General features: G+C 30.1%; 1 protein-coding gene across 1 annotated transcript; it reads left to right on the top strand.

Annotated features, from left to right (window-relative positions):
* The first annotated feature begins 1,847 nt into the window (after positions 1–1,847).
* Positions 1,848–9,066, top strand: LOC131172041 (uncharacterized). The gene is made up of 5 exons (XM_058132984.1): positions 1,848–1,903; positions 3,251–3,927; positions 8,245–8,334; positions 8,435–8,952; positions 9,061–9,066. Exons 2-5 carry the CDS (start codon positions 3,267–3,269, stop codon positions 9,064–9,066), a joined length of 1,275 nt encoding a protein of 424 aa, XP_057988967.1. The 5' UTR covers positions 1,848–1,903; positions 3,251–3,266.
* Positions 9,067–22,154: the final 13,088 nt, after the last annotated feature.

The following is a 22,154-nucleotide window of genomic DNA, read 5'->3' as shown; positions in this document are numbered from 1 at the left end:
ATATTATATATAAATCGTAGAAAATAATCAAATTATTTTAACCCTTAAAATTTTAAATATTTCTTGTCACACCCAATACGTATTTAATGGGTTTATAAATTTTAAATACCAAATTAAAATATGTTTACAGTGTAATACAAATATTTTTAACACATTTACTGTTACTAATTTATGACGCTGCATATAAAGGATATATTAATAAAAAATATATTTATCATATTTTAGAGATTATATATATAATTATTTAAATATAAAGATGGAAGGATTATTTTGTTAATAAAATAAAACTTAATGGATTTAACTTTTCAAATTGAAAATAAAATTAATGATATTTTAGTTATTTTTATTATTATTAACAATGATTGACCAAATTTGGATCAAATGACCAGTTTGTTATAAATTGAAAATAGATCAATTAAATTGTAAGTTTTGACAAATTTAATGAATTAACATATAATTTATTCTAAAATTTTCAATAGGCCAATTCTGTGCTTTTAGAAGTAAGAAAAAATAATTAAAATATTTTTCATCAGCTAGTAAAATTTAAACATGACTTAATAAAGCATGAAATCTACACAATAAAGCTATAAACAAAATAAAACTAATCCAAATACCAATTACTTATGAAAATAGAGAGATTGGTATATATATATATATATATATATATATATATATATATATATATATATATAAGCAAGAATGATATTAAAAAAAAAAAAAAAGGAAGATTGGCATTCAAGAAAAGCTCATAGAGAGATTGGCATCACAAAATAAGCAACATTGATATTAAAAAATAAGAAGAATATCAAAATAAATGGGATGAGATTGGTATAAAAAAATAGCAAGATTGGTATCAAAAGAAAGCCATTAAAAAGAGTGGCATCAAAAAATGAGCAAGATTGATACTATAAATAGGAAGATTGGTATCAAAAGAAAGTCCATAGAGAGATTGGTATAAAAAAAATAAGTAAGATTGGCATCAAAAGAAAGCCAATAAAATGATTGATATCAAAAAATGACCAAAATTAAAATTGCAAACAAATATAAAGACTGGTATCAAAAGAAAACCATAGAACAAACTTGAATTTAAGTTAAGATTTATTGATAAAGATCATAATTTTCTATATTATATAATAAAAAGGGCTTATATGGTTTGAGCAGATTTTGTTTTAACTTTTATATTACCAATTTTACCTTTATAATTGGTCGTACTCATTCTCTTGTTACATTATTATTTCTTGAATAAAAAATTAAATTATATTGTCATGAAAATTTCAAAAAATTTAAAGAAACTATTGTCTTTAATTTATTCTTTTTTTTTTTTTTTGTTATACGCTAGGCATTTTGATAGTCGTTCAACAAATTACGGCATTGAACCAAAATCTGCTGCCTTTAATTAGTTTAACTTAATTATTTATATATTTAATATTTGGTTCATAAATTAATTTATATGTATATGTATTGCATTATAATTTAATATTTTAGGAAATTTATTTATGCGCTAATTATATTAATATTTTATGATTATATTAATTATTCTAATAATTATTAATAAGAGATTATAATTTAATTAAATTTTATTTAAGTGTTTAAAAATTATAAAAATAATTAAAACATATTTTTCGATATTCCTTCTAATTTATTAGAACTATAAAAAGAAAATAATGATTTTAATAAAAATTAACATTAAAAAATATTTTGAATTTAAATAATAAAAATACTAAAAGTATTAATTTATTAGAAGTAATCTTTTCTACTTCTCTTTTATTTTTGCAGCCTCCTTAGCTCTTTAACTCTATTATTTCCTCCCTCTCATCGCCGCTCCTCTCTCTCTCTCTCTTTCTCTTTCTCTCTCTCAACCTTAAGCCCTCAACGGCATCGGTTTCCAATCCATCAACTGGAGGTGTGTTTGGTTAATTGTTCTATTATTTTGTTTTTCTCCCATGATGATGTGGGTGATTTTGGTAGTCTTTTTCTCTATAAAATGAAAATAAATTAATTCATCATGTTTCTTCTTGGCATAGAGTTGGATGATTAGATACTTGATTTTAATGATATGAAGAAATTCTCCTTTGAATAGAAAAATGAATGAACATTTTGGCCCACACACTTCTACATTTGATAGTTTTTTTTTTTGTGCCAATTTTCCAGTCTTCTTTCTGTTAGCTTTATCTTTTTAGCTATCTTTGGTTTGCAGTTTTGATTGTTCTGTCTTTGGTTTGTGGGTTTTTGGGGTCTTATTCTTTGCCAGGGCTGGGTATCGGATATGATCTTTGTTTTTTCTCTTGTTTTTTTCTTTTTCTCATTTTAAATTTTTTGGCATTTTAGCATTAGTTGGTGCACCAAAATCTGTTGATATTTAATATGTATTTAGTAAAATATTTATGACTCTAGTTAAGTGACTAAACTATCTTCAAATATATATATATATATATATATATATATATATATTTTTTTTTTTTTTCTCATATTAATAATTTTTCATCTTCTTTTATCTAATTAGACTCATATAACTTCTTATTAATCACCTTAATTCAGTAGCTCACATTAAGCCATATATGTAATCCACTTATCTAATTAATTGCATATCTTAAATTAAATATAAATATAGTATTCTTCATCTTATAAATATATTTTTTTATTTTCTTTAAAAATTCATCAAATATTTTACACGTCTCGAAAAATTGCAAGAGATTTTATGAAAATTCTGAAATATTTCAGCGGCTAATCGAGAAATTATAACATTGTACAATGTTAGTAATAGTAGCAACTCCGTAAAATGCTCTTTGAGTTTAAACAGCAACATAATGAGAAAGGCCATGGCTGTGGCTGCTATATCTACTTTTTCGTCATTTCTCAATTGAATCAAGTCATTCACCCAAAATAAAGAATATAAAATTTAATGTAATTTACCGTAAGTTTACTCCATCAAATAAATTTACTATCAAAAAATAATAATTATACACACTAATTATTTTGCTCACCCACAAATCACTCAAATAAAACTCACAAAATTTAGCACACTTTCCTATTTCGCGTGCTCTCTTTTCAATACAATAAAATGGTCAATTAACTACACATATATATATAGGCCACCAAAAAATATTAGTCTTTTTAACACTCTAATTATTAAACTTCATAATTTCAATTCAACTTATACTCTAACGAGTCTGAAGCCACGCTATTTTTTCTTTTTCCACAGTTCCACTTTATATATTCACATTTTCTAATCTTGTATCATCTTGTCTAGGCAGGTACACCAGCAAATGGAAATTTGCACATACATTGGTGCCGACTTACTGGAGGCGGCAGAAAATGGCAAACTTGATCCATTCAAAAATTATGGGGCACCTCTTGATAGCCTACTGTCCCCAAATAAAAACACAATATTGCATATCTACCTTAGCACTCTAGGTGAAAGATCCACCGAGTTTATAGAGGAAATACTTGAAATTTTTCCGCCGCTGTTATTGAAGGTCAATGTCCACGGTGATACTCCGTTGCACATTGCAGCAAGGTATGGGCATGCTGATGCGGCAAAAGTGCTAATCAAACAGGCAAAGGGCTCACCACGTGAAAGCGGAGAAGGGCCAAGAGAGAGGGAAATGAAAGCAGTAAGGAAGATGTTAAGGATGACAAATAAAAATAAAGAAACGGCCTTGCATGAGGCGGCACGAAATGAAAGAAGTCTGGGTGTTGTGGAAGCAATAATGATTCATGAAGATCCAAATGAATTTAAATATTCTGCCAATAATCGTGGGGAATCTCCTCTTTACCTAGCTGTTAAAAGTAGAAATGTGGAGATAGCTTTTGAACTATTGCGTCATCCCAATTCACAATTACTGGCTTATGGAGGTCCCACTGGTAAAACGGCATTACATGAGGCAACAATGTTGGACTTCGGAGATCAGGACTTCAAAGACGAAGGTAGATCAGTAAGCAGATCATAAACTCTCTCTTTCTCTCTCTCCATATATATATATATATTGAGTGTTTTGTGCATGAGTGTAGGAAGTGAATTGCAAATATCTTTCTTTCCTGAAATTTTTGTCTAAATTCAGTTCACTGTGAATTTAAGATATAATTATGTGAGATTTATGTATTTAATAGATGAATCAACGTCTTAAGTCAATAATACACTGAGTTCAGATAAGAAAAATCATTTTCTTTATATTTTTTTGTCAATATTATAACCGTAAATGACTGTAGCTGGAAATGGCGTTAAACAACCATAAGCACCTAAACCCAAGACTAAAAAGCCAACTTAAAGAAGAAAAAATGTGTTCGAATTTTTTCTTTTTAGAGTTAGCTTATTAAATTTAAATTATAAATACTTATTGCTTATAGGTTTATTATAAGTATTTAAAATTTTTAATAATTAATATATTTAGTAAAAAATAGTTTATAATTAGTATGTTTATTGTTAAAATTATTAAAAAAATATTAAATAAAGTATGTGCTGCAATTTCAAAATTAGATAAGCATAACGTAATAAAGTAATTACTTAAAACAACTTATAAATAGGGTGTTTATACGTATCAAAATGAAAAGTTTATCTAATTTATTTTTTTATTATTTTTCATTTTTATTTGTAAGCTAAAAAAATATTATAAATAAATATATCAATATAATTTTAAAGCTTAAAAACGGATTAAATAAGTTTATAAGTTGAGAGAAACATCACTAATTTAATAATATCATATTATATCATTCACAATTTAAGAATATTTGACAAACTTATTCATCACTAGAATTTCATGATGTTGCATCATCAAATTAATTGATTTATAAATAACGTAATTGGCTAAATAGATCTAATTTCTCAAATGTATAAAAATAATTTTAATAAATTTGGAGGAGGATTAATGGTGGCTTAAAAGATTTTTCTGATATTTTTTCTTCAGTGACATTTTTAAGAAAATTATTTTTACAAATAATTTTAGGTTGGTTTTACAATTTTTTTAATCAATGTTAGTAACAGTAGCAATTCCATAAAAAGCGTTTAAGTCTAAAAAGCAACCTACACCAACTCTTTTTTTCCGTTTATTATTATTATTATTATTATTTTTGATACGCTTGGCATTTTGATAGTCGTTCAACAAATTACGGCTTTGAACAAAAACCTGCTGCCTTTAATTAGTTTAACTTAATTATTTACATATTTAATATTTGGTTTATGAATTAATTTGTATGTATATATATTGTATTATAATTTAATATTTTAGTAAATTTATTTATGTGCTAACTATATTAATATATTATGATTATATTAATTATTCTAACAATTATTAATAAAAGATTATAATTTAATTAAATTATATTGAAGTGCTATAAAATTATAAAAATAATTAGAACATATAAATTTTATTCAAGTGGTGTTTTCAAAATTATATGACTTTACATTTCGATAAAAAAAAACTATTACTTTGATGTGTAAAAAAAAATTTTTCTTCAGTGACATTTTTAAGAACATTATTTTTACAAATAATTTTAGGTTGGTTTTACAAATTTTTTAATCAATGTTAGTAATAGTAGCAATTCCATAAAAAGCGTTTAAGTTTAAAAAGCAACCTACACCAACTGTTTTTTTTTTTTTCTTTCGAAGTACACTAACTGGGTTACAAGTATTTTTTTTTTTTTTTTGTCTTTATTATCATTTTAAATTTTTTGTACACTTGGCATCAGTCCAACAAATTACGGCATTGAACTGCATATAAACTAGCGGCATTGTAGAATTAACCATGAGAGAAAGGCCAAGGCTGTGGCTGCTATATATATCTACTTTTTAGTCATTTCCCACTTAAATCAAGTCTTAAACCACAGCCCTTTTCCACATTATATATATGTTCTCATTTTCTTATCTTGTGTTATCTTATCTAGGCCGCTACACCACCAAATGGAAACTTGCACTTACATTGATGCCGAGTTACTGAAAGCGGCAGAAGAAGGCGAACTTGATCCATTCAAAAATGTTCAACTACCTCTTGATTGGCTACTTTCCCCAAAGAAAAACACAATATTGCATATTTACCTTAGCACTCTAAGTGAAAGATCCACCGAGTTTATAGAGGAGGTACTTAGCATTTGTCCGCCGCTGTTATGGAAGGTCAATGTCCACGGTGATACTCCGTTGCACATTGCAGCAAGGTACGGGCATGCTGATGCTGCAAAAGAGCTAATCAAGCAGGCAAAGGCTTACGGGCATGCTGATGCTGCAAAAGAGCTAATCGAACAGGCAAAGGCTTCAACACACAATGAAATAGATTTAGAGAGCGGAGAAGGGCCAAGAGAGAGTGAAATGGCAGCAGTAAGGAAGATGTTAAGGATGACAAATAAAAATAAAGAAACGGCCTTGCATGTGGCGGCACGAAATGAAAGAAGTCTGGGTGTTGTGGAAGCAATAATGAGTAATGAAGATCCAACAGAGTTTACATATTCTGCCAATAATCGTGGAGAAACTCCGCTTTATCTGGCTGTTGAAAATAGAAATGTGAGGATAGCTTTTGAACTATTAATTCATCCCGATTCAGAATGCCTGGCTTATGGCGGTCCCAATGGTAAAACGGCATTACATGAGGCAACAAAGCTGGACTGCGAAGATGAGGGCTCAAAAGATGAAGGTAGATCAGTAAGCAGATCATAAACTTCCTATATATGCATGTGTTGAGTGTTTTGTGTATTAGTGTAGGAAGTGAATTTGGAAAATGTTCTCTCTCTCTCTCTCTCTCTCTCTCTCTCTCTCTCTCTCTCTCTCTCTATATATATATATATATATATATATATATATATATATTGAGTGTTTTGTGCATTAGTGTATGTAGGAAGTGAATTGCAAATATCTTTCTTTCCTGAAATTTTTGTTTAGATTTAGTTCACTATGAATTTAAAACATAATTATATGAGATCCATATATTTAATAGGTGAATCAACCTCTTAAGTCAATAATACAGATAAAAAAAATCCTTTTCTTTATATTTTTTTGTCAATATTATAACTGTAAATGACTGTAGCTGGAAATGGCGTTAAACAACCATAAGCACCTAAACCCAAGACTAAAAAGCCAACTTAAAGAAGAAAAAATGTGTTCGAATTTTTTCTTTTTAGAGTTAGCTTATTAAATTTAAATTATAAATACTTATCGCTTATAGGTTTAATAATTAATATATTTAGTAAAAAATAGTTTATAATTAGTATATTTATTGTTAAAATTATTAAAAAATATATTAAATAAAGTATGTGCGACAATTTCAAAATTAGATAAGCAATTTCAAAATTAGATAAGCATAACATAATAAAGTAATTGCTCAAAACAACTTATAAATAGAGTGTTTATACGTATCAAAATGAAAAGTTTACCTAATTTATTTTTTTATTATTTTTTATTTTTATTTATAAGCTTAAAAAATATTATAAATAAATATATCAACATAATTTTAAAGCTTAAAAACGGGTTAAATAAGTTTATAAGTTTAGACAAACATCACTAATTTAATAATATCATATTATATCATATCATATTAAGAATATTTGACAAACTTATTCATCACTAGAATTTCATGATGTTGCATCATCAAATTAATTGATTTATAAATAACGTAATTGGCTAAATAGATCTAATTTCTCAAATGTATAAAAACAATTTTAATAAATTTGGAGCAGGATTAATGGTGGCTTAAAAGATTTTTCTGATATTTTGCATTAATTAAGTAAATTTACATGATGTTGCATCGTTCAAGAAACTAAGGAAAGAAAAGTGCATTTAAATTGTTTATGTTGGTCGCTGCGTACCGTAACAACTGTTTAACACCCGATTTCACTAATAGAAAATTTATAACTTAAAACGAAAGGGCAATCAAATAAATTAGAGGAAATTAAAAAAAAAAAAAATCCTGAGCTTTTAAAAATTCTATAATGTTATCCTAAATTAAATAAAAATCAATTAAACTATGTACTTTTATATTTTTCCAATTATACTATACTATTAATGAACCCGTTAAGGAGGAGATGGCTAATCATATTATACTACTCAAAAACTAAATCCACTCATTTTATTTATTTAATTAATAATTTAATTTAATTAATATAAATATAGATATGAATATATAGCGAAAATTTCAAATTTTTATAAAAAAAATAAAGAGAAATCATTCATTGTGAATTTCTCATTATTTTAAGAAAACTTGATAATTAATTAAGATTTTTATATGAATAATTATGAATTTGTTCCTATTGACTTTATTTCAGGGAAGAGAAAGAAGCTATTGGAGAAATACAGATCCATGGCCAAAGATAAGGACCAAAAAGAACGGACTGAACATTACTCTGGATATACTGGTTAGTTTCTTATTATTTAAAAAAAAAAAAACTTAATAATTAATAAATTAAGGATATGATATTAATAATTATAAATTTGGTCTTTTTGACTTTCTTTCAGTGTATATGATGATAGACCAGCTATTGGAGAAATGGAGTAACTTGGCCAAAGAAACAGATGAAAAAGGATGGACTCCACTTCACTATGCTGCGTACACAAGAAATTGGTTAGCGGTCCAAGTGCTATTAAATAAGGATAAATCTACTGCTTACATCTCCGATAAATATTGGAAGAGGACTGCTCTTCACATTGCAGCCTGTCGAGGCTTCCAATGCGAAATGGAATTGATTATTTCTGAATGCCCAGATTACTGCGAACTCACTGACAGTAGAGGCTGGAATGTCATTCATTATGCAGTGATCAGTAAAAATGATGAAGTGCTAAAAGCAGTGCTCCAATATTCATCATTGATTTATCTTTTATATGGAGAAGATGTTAAAGGAAATACGCCTGTCCATCTATACAAGACTTATCATTCTCGTTTGCCTTCTTTCATAAAAAATGCACATGAAGACAATGATATGTTCAAACATTGGAGAACATTGCACGATCAAATTCAAATGGAAGGAGACTTTAAGGTCAGCCAACTAACATCTTATCATAATATAGATATTACCTTTTGGTTCTTCTTGAAGCAAAATATGGTATGCACTAACCTTTTTTTTTTTTTTTTCAAATCACTATAGTACTGATGAGAACAATTCCAACATTAATGAATAAAAGGGATCAATCCTGAAACTATATATATATTTTTATACCCTTTAAAAAGTGTAAGAAGACTAGACTTGAACGTTATTTAGCAAATATGTGGCCTCTTGAGGCTCATCATTAGACTATCTATAATTTATCTATAGTAAAATATGAACAGGGATTCAACTTATAACTAAATCTTTTATATTATTATAAATATTAATTCTGTAGAAATGTAATTAAGCTGTATATTAAAAAAATTGCCAATGTTAAACAAGAGGGAAATGATTATTATACTAATGAGTTTTAGCACAATAATATCAATTGTGTATTTCTATACTCATATTTTTTATTAAATTTTTTATAATAATTAAAATGATTGTTATCCTAATGAGTTTTGGGTCGATAATATTAATTAGAATCATTTAGGTATTAGATTGAATTCTGACTAGAACTTACTGAATAAAAAATAAAGTAATTATTATATTTATAATAGATAAAAAATTATTATTATTATTATTATTATGGATGTGAAGGGAATTTGTGAAATGAATATAAAAAAATGCAATTAAATTTATATATTTATGAAAGGACATGTAATTATAAAAATATAAAAGTCTAATCACATGCAACTTTTTAAATAATAGATATGAAAATTTATAATATATTCTTATTTTTTGTTAAGATGTCCGAGTATATAAGCACAAATTTTAATTGATTTCAAATTAAACAAGATTCAAGTCCATTTTATTCATGTGGCCCATAATTTTATTTTATAGAATTAAAATGTTTTTTATTTATTTATTTGATTTTGATTAGGCGTATGAAATCAAAATCTTATAGTTGGAGAGACGATTCCAATTAATAAGTGAAAAAAAAAATCTTGCAATTAATTCAATTTTAGAAATATAAGAGTTTATTAGTATATTTTTAACATATTTTAAGAATAAATGATGGTTAATAAAAAAAAAAGCTTTCTTTCTTTTTAAGTAAATATTGAATTGAACAATACAAAAATGGTATCAGTAAGTTGAGAAATGGTACCAAAAGAAATTATATCTTATTATATTTCTAACGTTGTTGCAGAGCGAAAATTTAGCATGGATGAAAGACATTGGGACTGGACCATTGGGGAAAATTGAAGTGGAAAACATAGAAGGGCTAAAGACAAAAAAAAATATGATGCGTAAATTTGAAGAAGCCAAAGACTCTTATTTGGTAGCTGCAGCACTTATAGCAACAGTAACGTTTGCAGCGATGTTCACCTTACCAGGAGGTTATACAAGTGATGAAAACAATTTAAAGAAGGGGACTCCTATCTTAAGCGGAAATTCAGCTTTTACAGCATTTATGATATCAGACACTATAGCTATGGTTTTATCCACTTCTTGTGTCTTTATCCACTTTATACTAGTGATGTTAGGATATATGGAAAGATACTATTGGTTAATAAAATATGCCTTCAGCTTCCTCTTCTATGCTATGGTAGCAATGGTGATTATATTTGTGACAGGCGCTTATGCAGTTTTAGCATCTTCCTTTGGATATAGCATTTGTGTCTTCGGATTGAGCTTCTTCTGCTTCATATTTTATTCGATCCTAAGCGTAACATGGAGTTTATTTCTTTCGGAGGACGTTGATGATGAAGAAGTTAATAGCTATAGACATCAAACATAAACTTTGTGAGTAGTTTTCTATATATTATAAAACTTTTAATTTCATTAATATTTTCATTATTTTAACTATTTTTTATGCACTATTGAAGCTCTTGGCTGACTGGCGGAATCTTGTTCATTGCCCTTCGTTTGGAGCTTCGAGATAAATTTGAAAAGTTTAGAAAATGGCGGAAGGAGAAAGTCGACCGATTCATCGGGTGTTATTAGATGCCAAGAAAAAGAGTCACATGCTTGCTATTACCTCAAGGGATGTAAATGGTGTCTCCCTTCATATGGATGTGTTTAATTTAATTTTCATTTTTATTTTTTCACTTTAAAAACATATACTCATTATTAGCTCAATGGCATATGGGTGGCATGTAATATCTTTTTATTTTAATTCATTTATATATTTACTCAGATTGGAATTTATATTTACTATAAAAAAATAATTTTATAATAGACAACAATAGATTTTTTGAGCCTGCAGACAGTGACATTGCTTGCATGAATCAGTCTCACCGAGAAGCAATTGAGGGTGAAAACCCTGGTCCTATTCCTTTTGATGTTGAAAAGGAAGCATGGCAAACATTATCAATGGGTAGGCAACTTGGTTTAGTGTTCTCACAACCTGATGATATTGTGGTTAATTTCTTGGTCGAGCAAATCAATTCTGACATGTTGGCTTTTAAGGCTTCAAGGTCCTGAGGTTTTCTTGCTTCTACGTTGTTTGGGAAGAACCTCCAATCTCACTAAGGAAGGAAGCTTCTCTCCCTTTTGTTTTGGATTTGGATATTCTTCTGGTTCAGCTGGTTCCTTTTAATCACGTTATTTGTTTTGCTTGGGAAGGCTCTTATTCATTGTTGCTTTCTTGAAGTTTTCTTAAAGCTTTGAGCTAGAGGGATTCTGTGCTTTGGCCTTCCTCTCCTTTCTTGTGTTCTCTTTGTTGCCCTGAAGCTGTAAGCGTGTTGGGCATTTGGTTCTCTGAGGATTTCTCCTTTGCTTCTCTATTTCTTTCAAATTTTTGTGAGAGCTAGCCGTTGTTTTTGGTTCGGGTATTGTAGCTGCTGCATGTTCTTGTTCTGCAGAGTTTGTTGCAGATTTTGTTGCTCCTAGTTGGGTTAGCTGGTTCGCTCCTTAGATGTAACATATTTTTGCTCTATTGTTTTGACCTTGCCCTTTGTATTTGGCCCCAGTTTTGCTGTGTTTTTTTTTTTTTCTCTTTTTTCCTACTTTTTTGTTCCTTGTTTTGTTGTTTGCTTACTCTTTCTTTCCATTTAATAAAATTTTTTGCTTATAAAAAAAATTGTATAATAAAATATGCCTTCAAACGATTGCAAAAGGATAAAGACAAAAGGTATAAAATGTGTGAAAAGAGAAAATTTTTTCATGTTAGTAAATCTGCCAGCGTCATCCCACATGCCTCATATTGATTTAAGTTATTTTCAATATGCCTCATGTGGATTTGGAGGGGGGTGCTTTTAGATTCTGCACAATCAGATAGGTCATATTGAAGTCTCTGAAACTTTCGGCAAGTTTTGTTTCAAAATCTCTGTCTACACGACCTAGTGTTGAATCTACATGCCCCATGTGGATTCCTGCTGGCTGACTCTTATCTTCACACGACTTTTAACACGAGGCATATTGAACCTCTCGAAAATCTTGGCTAGTCTTCTTCCTTAGGCAAATTTTCTTCACTTTTCACACTACTTTAAGCTTCCAAATCACTTTGAATTTCTTCTATACGGATCTTTTTGCCTTTAAACCTTATTGAAACCTATAAAAAATATTAAAAATCCAAAAATCAAATATAATGAAACTAAAATTAACAAATTAACTAAAATAAGCACTAAAAGTATAAAATTATTGAACTAAAAAGGGCAAAATGGATGCAAAACTACTCTAAAATACCTATATGAAATGAGTTTATCAAATTTCTCTAAACTCAAACATTTGCTTGTCCTCAAGCAAATTAAAAACAATTAAATGCAATTGGGGTACCTTTTTCTTAGATTCATGAAAATCAATCATCTAAGCTTTCAAACTTACCTCTAGCCACTAACAAATCCTATACCCACCTTCATAGTGTAAGGAATTTAATTATTACCAAAGTTATCATAGCTTAGCCTTGGGTCAATTATTCATTTCATCAAACCCAAACTAATCAATTACATAGAGAAATCATACTCAAATAGGTTCTAAAACAATCCATAAACTAAAGTGTCGCAAATAATGATGGAAAGAGTTAAATTGATAAATAATGTGCCAATCCCATAGGCAAACCAACTATTCCAATCTCCACTAATATAGCAAAACACAATTAAGAGATCAAAAGGACTTTTAATTAGGGATTGCAATTGATCGGATTTTTGCGGGTACCCGATCCGACTAAACCCTAATAGGATGTGTTTGGGTAGTACATAATCAAGTTTGGGACGGGTTCGGGTTTGAAATGTAATACTCGTGATGGGTTCGGGTTTTATATATTGGGTATTCGTTACCCGAATCCGTTTATATAAATATTTAATTAAATAAAAAACATATATTTTTTATAATAATCTTTGTAAATTTTTTATATTTTACTTCATATAAAATAAAATTGAAATATTTTATAGAATTATTAAATTTTTAAAATATAAATTATTAATAAAAATAAATTTTTATATAAATTATTAATTAAAATATATAAAATTAAACGGGTTTGGATATTTACCGAGTAATAATAATCGGATTTGGGTAATTGAGAATAAATTTTAATTGGATTTGGGACGGGTTCAGGTTTTGAAAATATTAATCGGGTTCGGGTTCGGGTTTGGGTACGATAATTTTCACATATACCCTATCCATTACCATCTTTACTTTGAATGATTGTAATGGGGCTAAGGGGTAATAATGCGGCTAACAAAGAAAAGGGTAAAGGGGAAACAAAACATGAGAACAATCAAATTCTTAAAAAGATCAAGATAGACAAGTTTTTTTTTTTTTTTTTTTTTTTTTTTTTTTTTTTAAGAATAAAATGGGAGGAAAAACTTTACAATGAATCAACAATTGCTAGCATACAAATTTGAAATTCTTTTAGGGACTACATAGATAACATTAAATTTTTGCATTGCAATTGTCTCTTTTTTAATCCAACCCAAAACTCATTTCTTTGTATACTTGGGTGGTAAATAATTTTTCGCAACATAATATGATTGCTAGCCAACTTTACTTTAGTACTTCTCCCATTTAATTATTAAATACCTTTTTTTTTAGTTTTTTTTCTTTTTCTCTTTTTTTTTTAATTTTATTTTTTTATATTTTTTTTTAGGTATATCTATCACTTAAACAAATTATTCTCATTAAGGGTAGGTAAGTGTTTAGGTTTATGGCCAGGTGAATTATGGGTACCAAGGAAATAAGGGGTATAAATGGAGGCTCAAATTGGTTTCAAAGGGAAATTTTAAAGTGAGGTTAGTTAAGGTTAAAAATGTGGATTTAAAATCCAAAGAATGCCTTGATCATTTCTCTTTCAAGTGAATGCTAGGATTTGGCCTCGAAAGGTCTATAAGGCTTGTTCTAGAATTGGTGAGACACAATTAGTTATTTCTTACTCTAGAGTTTTCTCTAAGCACTCAAAACTCAATATAATTAATTAGGTGGCCATTGGCTAAGAAGATATGAACTTAGACAAGAATATTATAGCCTTATACAAATCCGGAACTTTCAATCTACCAAACCTATCTATGGGCAAGCTCGATTGCTTTTCAAAATGATTCTCAATCTTCTAAGAGTTACATAAAAATTTATTTTTTATGTATGCTTGATTCCTAAAATGAATGCAAAAATTAAATAAAAATAAAAAATGAAATAAAAACTATACATAATCTATATGATATCTATATGCAAGTGTATATATTTACATGGTGTAGGTGTATAATCTATGTGAACTAAGTAACTAAGTATAAATGAAATACAATGAAATGTAATTTAAGTAATGCTAATAAAAAAGGATTAAAAATTTTGCAAAAATTTTGCCCTCCCCCAAACTCAAATTAGACAATGTACTCATTGGCTTAAATGAAGTGGCAAAAGTGTAATTTAAATCAATAAATGGTAACTCAAAAGATATAAACTGAGAAAGAGTGGAAAAGAGTTACCATGTAGAACATACATGCCCAATGTTGAATAATCAGAATATGTACATGAGCCATATTAATTATAAGTATTTTGAACATGAGGCAATGTAAACAAAAACACATGAGGAGTGTTAAATCAAAGCATTTTCAACATGGGGCATGTGGATGCCCAGAATTTACCTTAGATGCTATATTGTAATATCCAACAGAAAAGCATCTGTTATACTTTCAATAATCCAGTTATATAACCATCAAAAAGCAATATCAATAATGCTAATACAATAGCAAATACAAACTGAGATTAAAGAAATTAATCAATTCAGCAGAAATCTAGATTGCAAAAACAATAAATGTTACATAGCAAAATAAGCCAATGCAGCCAGCAACAATGAACAAGGCAACTTAAGATTCATTAAACAAATAGAAATAAAAAACACAAGTTTAAACCATTCACAAACAGATAAAATATTTAAAAGTTCCAATAACCAAGAATTTAACAGCTAAAACATAAAGCATACTGACCAAATTACACAATCAAAAGCTAAAGTTTCATAATCTGACTAAAACTAAACAAAAACAAAGTTCTAAAACTAAACAACTAGATTGGACTTCTACATTTGTGGACTGTGGCTCATTTGTTGCACATGGATCTGGTTCTGGTATGGGTGATGTTACAGCTGCAGGTGATGGCTTATTAGATTTCTCAGAAGCAGTATCTAGATTTTCTATCATAGCTTTCATCTCCTAAAAAATGTCTTGGCCCCATTAGTACAACTCGTTAAAAGAGCCTGCCAGCTTGTTATAAATGTCAATCATTTCTCTGTCATGTATTCTCTATTTTTTCTTGAATGAAGAAAACTTCTTTCTAATCTTTTTCTCAAGCTTGGCTTGCTTCTGACCAAGTTTATCAACCTTAGCTTTTGAAGCTTTCAAAGCAACCACAATATCAGAAATGACATCTGAGGTAGGCTGCTGTGCATCATTCATTTTGTCAATTTTGGCTTCCAAATTTTTAAGAAAAGAGAATAAATTTAATTGTCCAATAACAGGTGGGTGAGAGCTGAAAGGACCAGCATCAGTTGGCTATCCTATACCCTATGATTGTTGCTGCTCTACACCAACATGTCCCTTATCTACCAGTATATAAACATCACATCTCTTCATACAAATCTTTATCTGAGTCATGATAATCCTATCAGAAAGGACTTCCCAACCATAGACACCATAGCATATTTCTTAGGGCTAAAATTAAATGATTTGGCAATCACAGTCACCATCCCTCCAATACCTATACTGCTAGCTAAATGCTTAGACACTATATATTCCATATGAGAACAAAGAAAATAAACACCATTATCTTTTTCTTCTCTTTCATGCACCATAAAAAGAGTAAATCATTTTTCCCCACAACCCCATTGCTGTGCCCCTAGCCTAATATAGTATAAGACATAAACCTTTGCAAGCACCTAAGAGCAGGGTCTTGGATAGCAGAGGCCTTAGTAGAATTAGGGTTGTAATATTTTACATATGGTGCAATTGACTTCTAAAATGAAGGGGGGTCATAAATAGTTCTTTGCCACTCAATTACTTTTGCACCATCATTACTGAAACCAAAATAAATCATTTACTTGTGCAGTATCAAGCTCCCTATCCTAACCCAAACATCTAAAGGATATTGTGTCCTTATGGTATTGGTCATGGGCTAGAAATCCAATTTCAGTGAGCTTAGAAACTTAAATGTCAGTTTTTTAGAAACAGGTTCTTGAATCTTAGCAAAATCACTCCAACCTACATTCTCTAAATAATCACTAACAGATTCATATAACCCTATCTCCCTGAGGTTGTGTTCATCAATATGCTTGGTGGCCATAATTTACTTCTTAGAAAGTGTCTCATAGTTTTTCCTCATATCATCATCTCTAAAAGTCCATAGGTAAAATGAATTTACCTTCTCGCTAGATTGAGAAATAATTAGAGCAGTTTGAGACACTATTGCGGAATGATGTGGAGGTGATTAAACCCTAGTTGGAGTAGAAGAGACTTATGGAGAAATAGGACCTTGTGTAGCGAAATTGGTCCTGGCATTGACAGGTTGTGGGGAAACAACCCTAGGCTATTTCGGTGGAATAAAGGAGCTAGGAACTGATTTTTTTTTTCTTTTTTGTGATTCATACACAGTGGAAGGGGCAGATTTAGTTTGTTTTTGGGAGGAAGGTGTGGTTTCTTGGGTTGTATTTTCTAGAATAGGGGTAGAATGAGAGGATTAAGGAGGTGGGAAATTAGGGTTTGTATCGGGAATTTGGGGATTTAGGGTCAAAATGGGAACTTCGGGTGTAGCATTAAGTGGTGTAGAATTTGGTGTTATGGTCGAAAAACCACTATTCCTAGCTATTTTTAAGGCTCGAAGTTTGGGTATTGATATGTCCCAACCGCAAGTGCACGGGTAGTTCAAGTAGTATAGAAAAAGATATCGTTCCCACGAGGAGTTATGTTAATGATTGAATTTTTGATGTAAAATAAAATATGTTAAAATTGTATTTTAATCAAATTAATAAAAGAAATTTAGGAATTTGAAGCATAAGGGATGAAAATGCAAAACTAAATTCAAACAATGACTAATTTAATAATTCACAAAATAAAGAAATTGATAATAATGAAAATTAATAAAATGAGATTAAACTAAACACTCAAAAGTAAAATTCTAAGCAATAATCGATGAAAGACGATTCTGGAGTTAAGGGTTCATATTTAAGTCATTTTGGGATTTTTCCTAGCTAGCCCAATCCATGAAATTTATGGGTTTAAAGGAGATTAATTCTAAAATCCTTTGAAAACTCTTTCGAGTGAGACAAAGAGTGCCTTAATTAACTTATTCCTACTTTCGTGGAGTTAAAATTAACCAAGACCCATTAGGTTCTTTAATCAATCTATTAAAACCCTCTTAACCCTTAGTCTATTTCTAGATCTAAGTTAATTAAGTCCAATTTCTTGATTAACTATCACTTGGTTTTCTCCTTTCGGTACTTCAACCAAGGATTAAGAAGATAACTTAATGGGGCCCTTCATTAAGCATGTGAATAAGCACACAAGAAATGGATTAAACCTCATAAATTCATTAAATTGGGACTAACCCAGTTCAAATCCACAAAAATAACTAAAATATTACATCCCTTACTCCGGAATCAAAGAAAACTACTCACTATCCATAATATTTACAAGATATTCAGAGTTAATATGGAAATAAAGCTTTAATCTAAGCTAAGAAACAAGAAACCCAATACTAGAAAGGTAGGAAAAATGTAAGAAGAGAAAGAAATCTCCAAATCTGGTTGGAAATGGTGTGGGAGACGTTTGTGACTCTTCAGCTGCTGCCCCTTTCCTTTCCTTTTCTTCCTCCCCCTTTCTTTTCCCCTTCTTTCTAAAATGGGAAATGGGGCTATTTATAGCATTTTCTGACATGGAGCCCTAAAATGGTGTGTTTTAGGAGGGATTTTCTGAGGGAATCTTCTGCCAGCTCATTAATGAAATCTTTGTGGGACTGCATAAGTTTACTGCATAAGTCATGCAGTCCCTTATACAGTTTTCGGCTGGTTTCTGGTTCACTTATGCGAAACTGCATGACTTGGCGCATAGGTTATGCACAATTCCGTGAGATTGCATAAGGGAGGCGTGAATCTGCATAAGCTATGCACTCTCCTTATGCACAATTCGGCAGGTATTGGAACAGTGATTCTTCTCCTTATGCAGATCTGCATAGCTTATGCGGCAAGTTATGTGCAATTTGGCCAATGCATATTTCAACTTTAAAACTTATTTTTGAAATCTTTGGCTGTAGAAGTCACTCCTCAATGGCAAAATTTCTTTTCAGTCCTTCAAAAACACCATTTTTTCCTACAAAACAAAGTAAAAATTACAAATTAATCCAAAATTGACAATTATGAAAAACTAACTAAATAACTAATGAAATTAACTAAAAGTGACTAATAAACAAATAAAATGGCTATGAAATTAAACCTAAATGATTATGCAAAATGTTTGCATCAGGTATATGGGTAGAGGTTTGTTTGGTGAGCACCATGGAACGAATAGTGAAGCATTGGGTTGTGCAGCTGATGAGGTGAAACAAAATAAAATAACTAGGGAAAAGGTTTAAGTGATGATATACCTAAGGGTTGACATGAGGCATACGGGAATAGTTATAGGGTAACATGCCCCGTGTGGTTGGGTAAGAGATGAATGACATAAGGCATGTTGGGATAAAGGGAAAAATAGAATGCCTCGTGTGGTCTTAGAAAGTTTTACACGAGGCATGCGAGACCCCCTGAAACTCTCTGCAGGTTTTACATTTTTAGCAATTTAAAGTGCCAAGTATAGGATCTAATGGTGACACTACCCCCAGCATACATCATGTTGAACCTAGTGTTAAATGACCTAATATACAACCTAAAAACATGACCTTAAACACACTTAAACTTAACCCAAGACACAATTTGGCACAAAAATTTCACTCAAAACCAAATTAAAACCTGATTAATCACTAAAAACAATTAAAATTCATAAATCTACCAAACACAAACTAAAAAATTACTAAACTAATATTCACATTAGCAATCACACTACAAGAAATAACACCCATATCAACCCCAAACTTAGCATTGAAAATTCATGAACAAGAAATAAAATTCTGCTACAGACACTATTTACATGACCAAAATTCTGTAAAATTGTATCTAGAAATTTCACAAAATATCCAATTGCAAATACGTCAATCTCAGTGCAATACATCAAAAATTAATTACCCAAAGCATAATATCCAATTGTAAAATCAAGAACATATTGCTATTGTTTACCATGAAATTTCATATATTTCTCACCAATTTTCTTAAAATTTGGAAACAAAACTGGCCTTCCACTTCACCATATTACTGCAATCAGACATAAAGCTCAAATTAGTTCAGATTTGACTTTGTTAAAACAACATGCATCATAGAAAACAAATATAAGGCTCAGAAACTTCCCAAACACGTATTCCTTTAATCCAACATACACATTTGCTTAAAAATCACCATTAACCGACATAAAGAAAATTTTATGTCAAATTTGAGCTCAATGGGGTATAAAACAAAATAAAACAAAAGAAATATAAAATAATTATAAAAAGAAAAAAAATAGGGTGCCTCCCAAAGAGTTCTAATTTAAGGTCATTAGCTTGACCCATTTTTAGTTCATGGTGGTTGGAATTGAAAAGTGTTGCTTCCCTTCTCCACAAGTGCTGCAATAAATTTGTACTTTAACTTTTTTCCATTGACTATGAAAGCACCTATTGCTTTGTTTAGAATCCCAACCACACCTTGCAGATTATTCTTACAAACTTGAGATGAACCTTCTACTTTGAGTTGTTTGGATGGAGCCTTGAGTTTTACTCTTGGAGTTTCACTCTTGGAGTTTCACTCTTGGAGTTTCATTCTTATCAAAAGGAGATGGCAAAGGAGACTTTTTCTTTTACACTTTATGCTAATTACACTGAGAATGAAGAGTAATTTGACTTCCCTCCGACTTAATATCTTCCATTCCAGCATCATTTTCTATAACATCCACCCTATAGCTAGAATTTACCATAGCAGATTCCTCAGAATCTTGGAATAAATTGAATTTTATTTCCACTTCTCCCACCGTCAACTTCAATTTCCCATTCTTCACATCTATATTAGCTCCTGAAGTAGTTAAAAATGGTTTTCCAAGTATGATAGGTGTTCTTACATCCTCCTCCATCTCTAGAACTACAAAATCCATAAGAATAAAAAATTTCCCAACCTTCAATGGCACATTCTCCAAAATTCCTACTAGATATTTGATAGATCTATCAACTAACTGCAAAGAAATAGTGGTGGGCTTCAAATCTGCTACCTTTAACTTTTCACATATGGTTAATGGTATCAAACTTACACAAGCTCCAAGATCACAAAATGCCTTTTCAATACTTGTCTCTCGTGACATGGAATAGAGAAACTTCCTGGATCCTTCAACTTTGGAGGGAGTTTATTTTGTAAGAGAGCACTACACTCCTCTGTTAATGCCACAGTTTCATAATCTTCTAGTCTCCTCTTGTTAAATAAAATTTCTTTCAAGAACTTAGCATATGAGGGCATTTGAGAAATTGCATTTGTAAATGGAATATTAATGTATAACTTCTTCAAAACTTTCAAAAATTTCCCAAACTGTTTATCTAGCTTTGCTTTCTGAAAGCTCTAAGGATATGGTAATGGCGGTTTGTATGGTGGTGGAGGCATATACTTTTTCTCTTCTTTTTTTTTTTTAACTTCTTTCTTCTTATTTTCTTCCTCATTAACTTCATCATGATTTGAAGTAGATTCATTCTAGTCTTTATCTTCTTTCTTCTTTTCCTCTTCTACCTCATCTTTTTTTTTTTTTTTTTTTTTATCTCCTATAATTTTTTCACTCCTTAGGATCACTGCCTTGCATTGTTCTCTAGGATTCTTTGATTGGCTTGGAAGTTTCCCTTGTGCTTTGCTAAAAGAACTTTCTTGTTGAGCTATTTGATTTTTCAACATCCTGTTATGAGTGGTAAGTTTATCTATCCTTGAAGTTAATTGTTGAATCATTTTTCCTTGTTTCTGTTGAGCAGCTAAGAAATTCTCCATCATAGACTTCAAAATTGAATCTTGATTTGAAAACTGAACTGGTGGTTGTGGAACAAGTGCATTTTGATTCATTTATGATGGAAATCTAGGTGGTACTCTGTTTTGTTAAAAATTTTGCTATTGTTAGAAATTAGGAGGTTGTTGATAATTCTGCTACTGTTGTCCTTGTCGACCTCCCCAAGAAAAGTTAGGGTGATTCCTCCATGCTAGATTATATGCAGCAGAAAAAGGATTACCAATTGGTTTCTAATTATAATTCCCATCAAAATCAGCTTGTTCATTTCTAAACTCTTGCCCATAGGAAAGAAAATCATTGATACAATACATATTTCCTATACCAACATCTTCTGTATGACTAGATCCTCCTATTGAAGCATTAACTTTCATGCTTAACTTATCCATTTTTCTTGTCAAAGCATCAAATTTGGCATTGAACAAACTCATGGCATCTAACTCATATACACCAGCCGATGACTTCTTCATTTCATTCCTTTCATAGCTCCATTGATAGTTGTTGTAAGCAATTTTATCCAATGCTGAATAAGCCTCATCTTTTGACTTCTCCATAAGATCCCCTCTTGAAGATGCATCAATTATACTTCTAATTGCTTGAGAAACACCATTGCAGAAATGTTGAACTAGCATCCATTTAGGG

This window comes from Hevea brasiliensis, chromosome 13, assembly GCF_030052815.1.
Source record: "Hevea brasiliensis isolate MT/VB/25A 57/8 chromosome 13, ASM3005281v1, whole genome shotgun sequence".
In the NCBI taxonomy this organism is placed as follows: Eukaryota; Viridiplantae; Streptophyta; class Magnoliopsida; order Malpighiales; family Euphorbiaceae; genus Hevea; species Hevea brasiliensis.
This window is presented reverse-complemented; position numbering and strand designations above follow the sequence as displayed.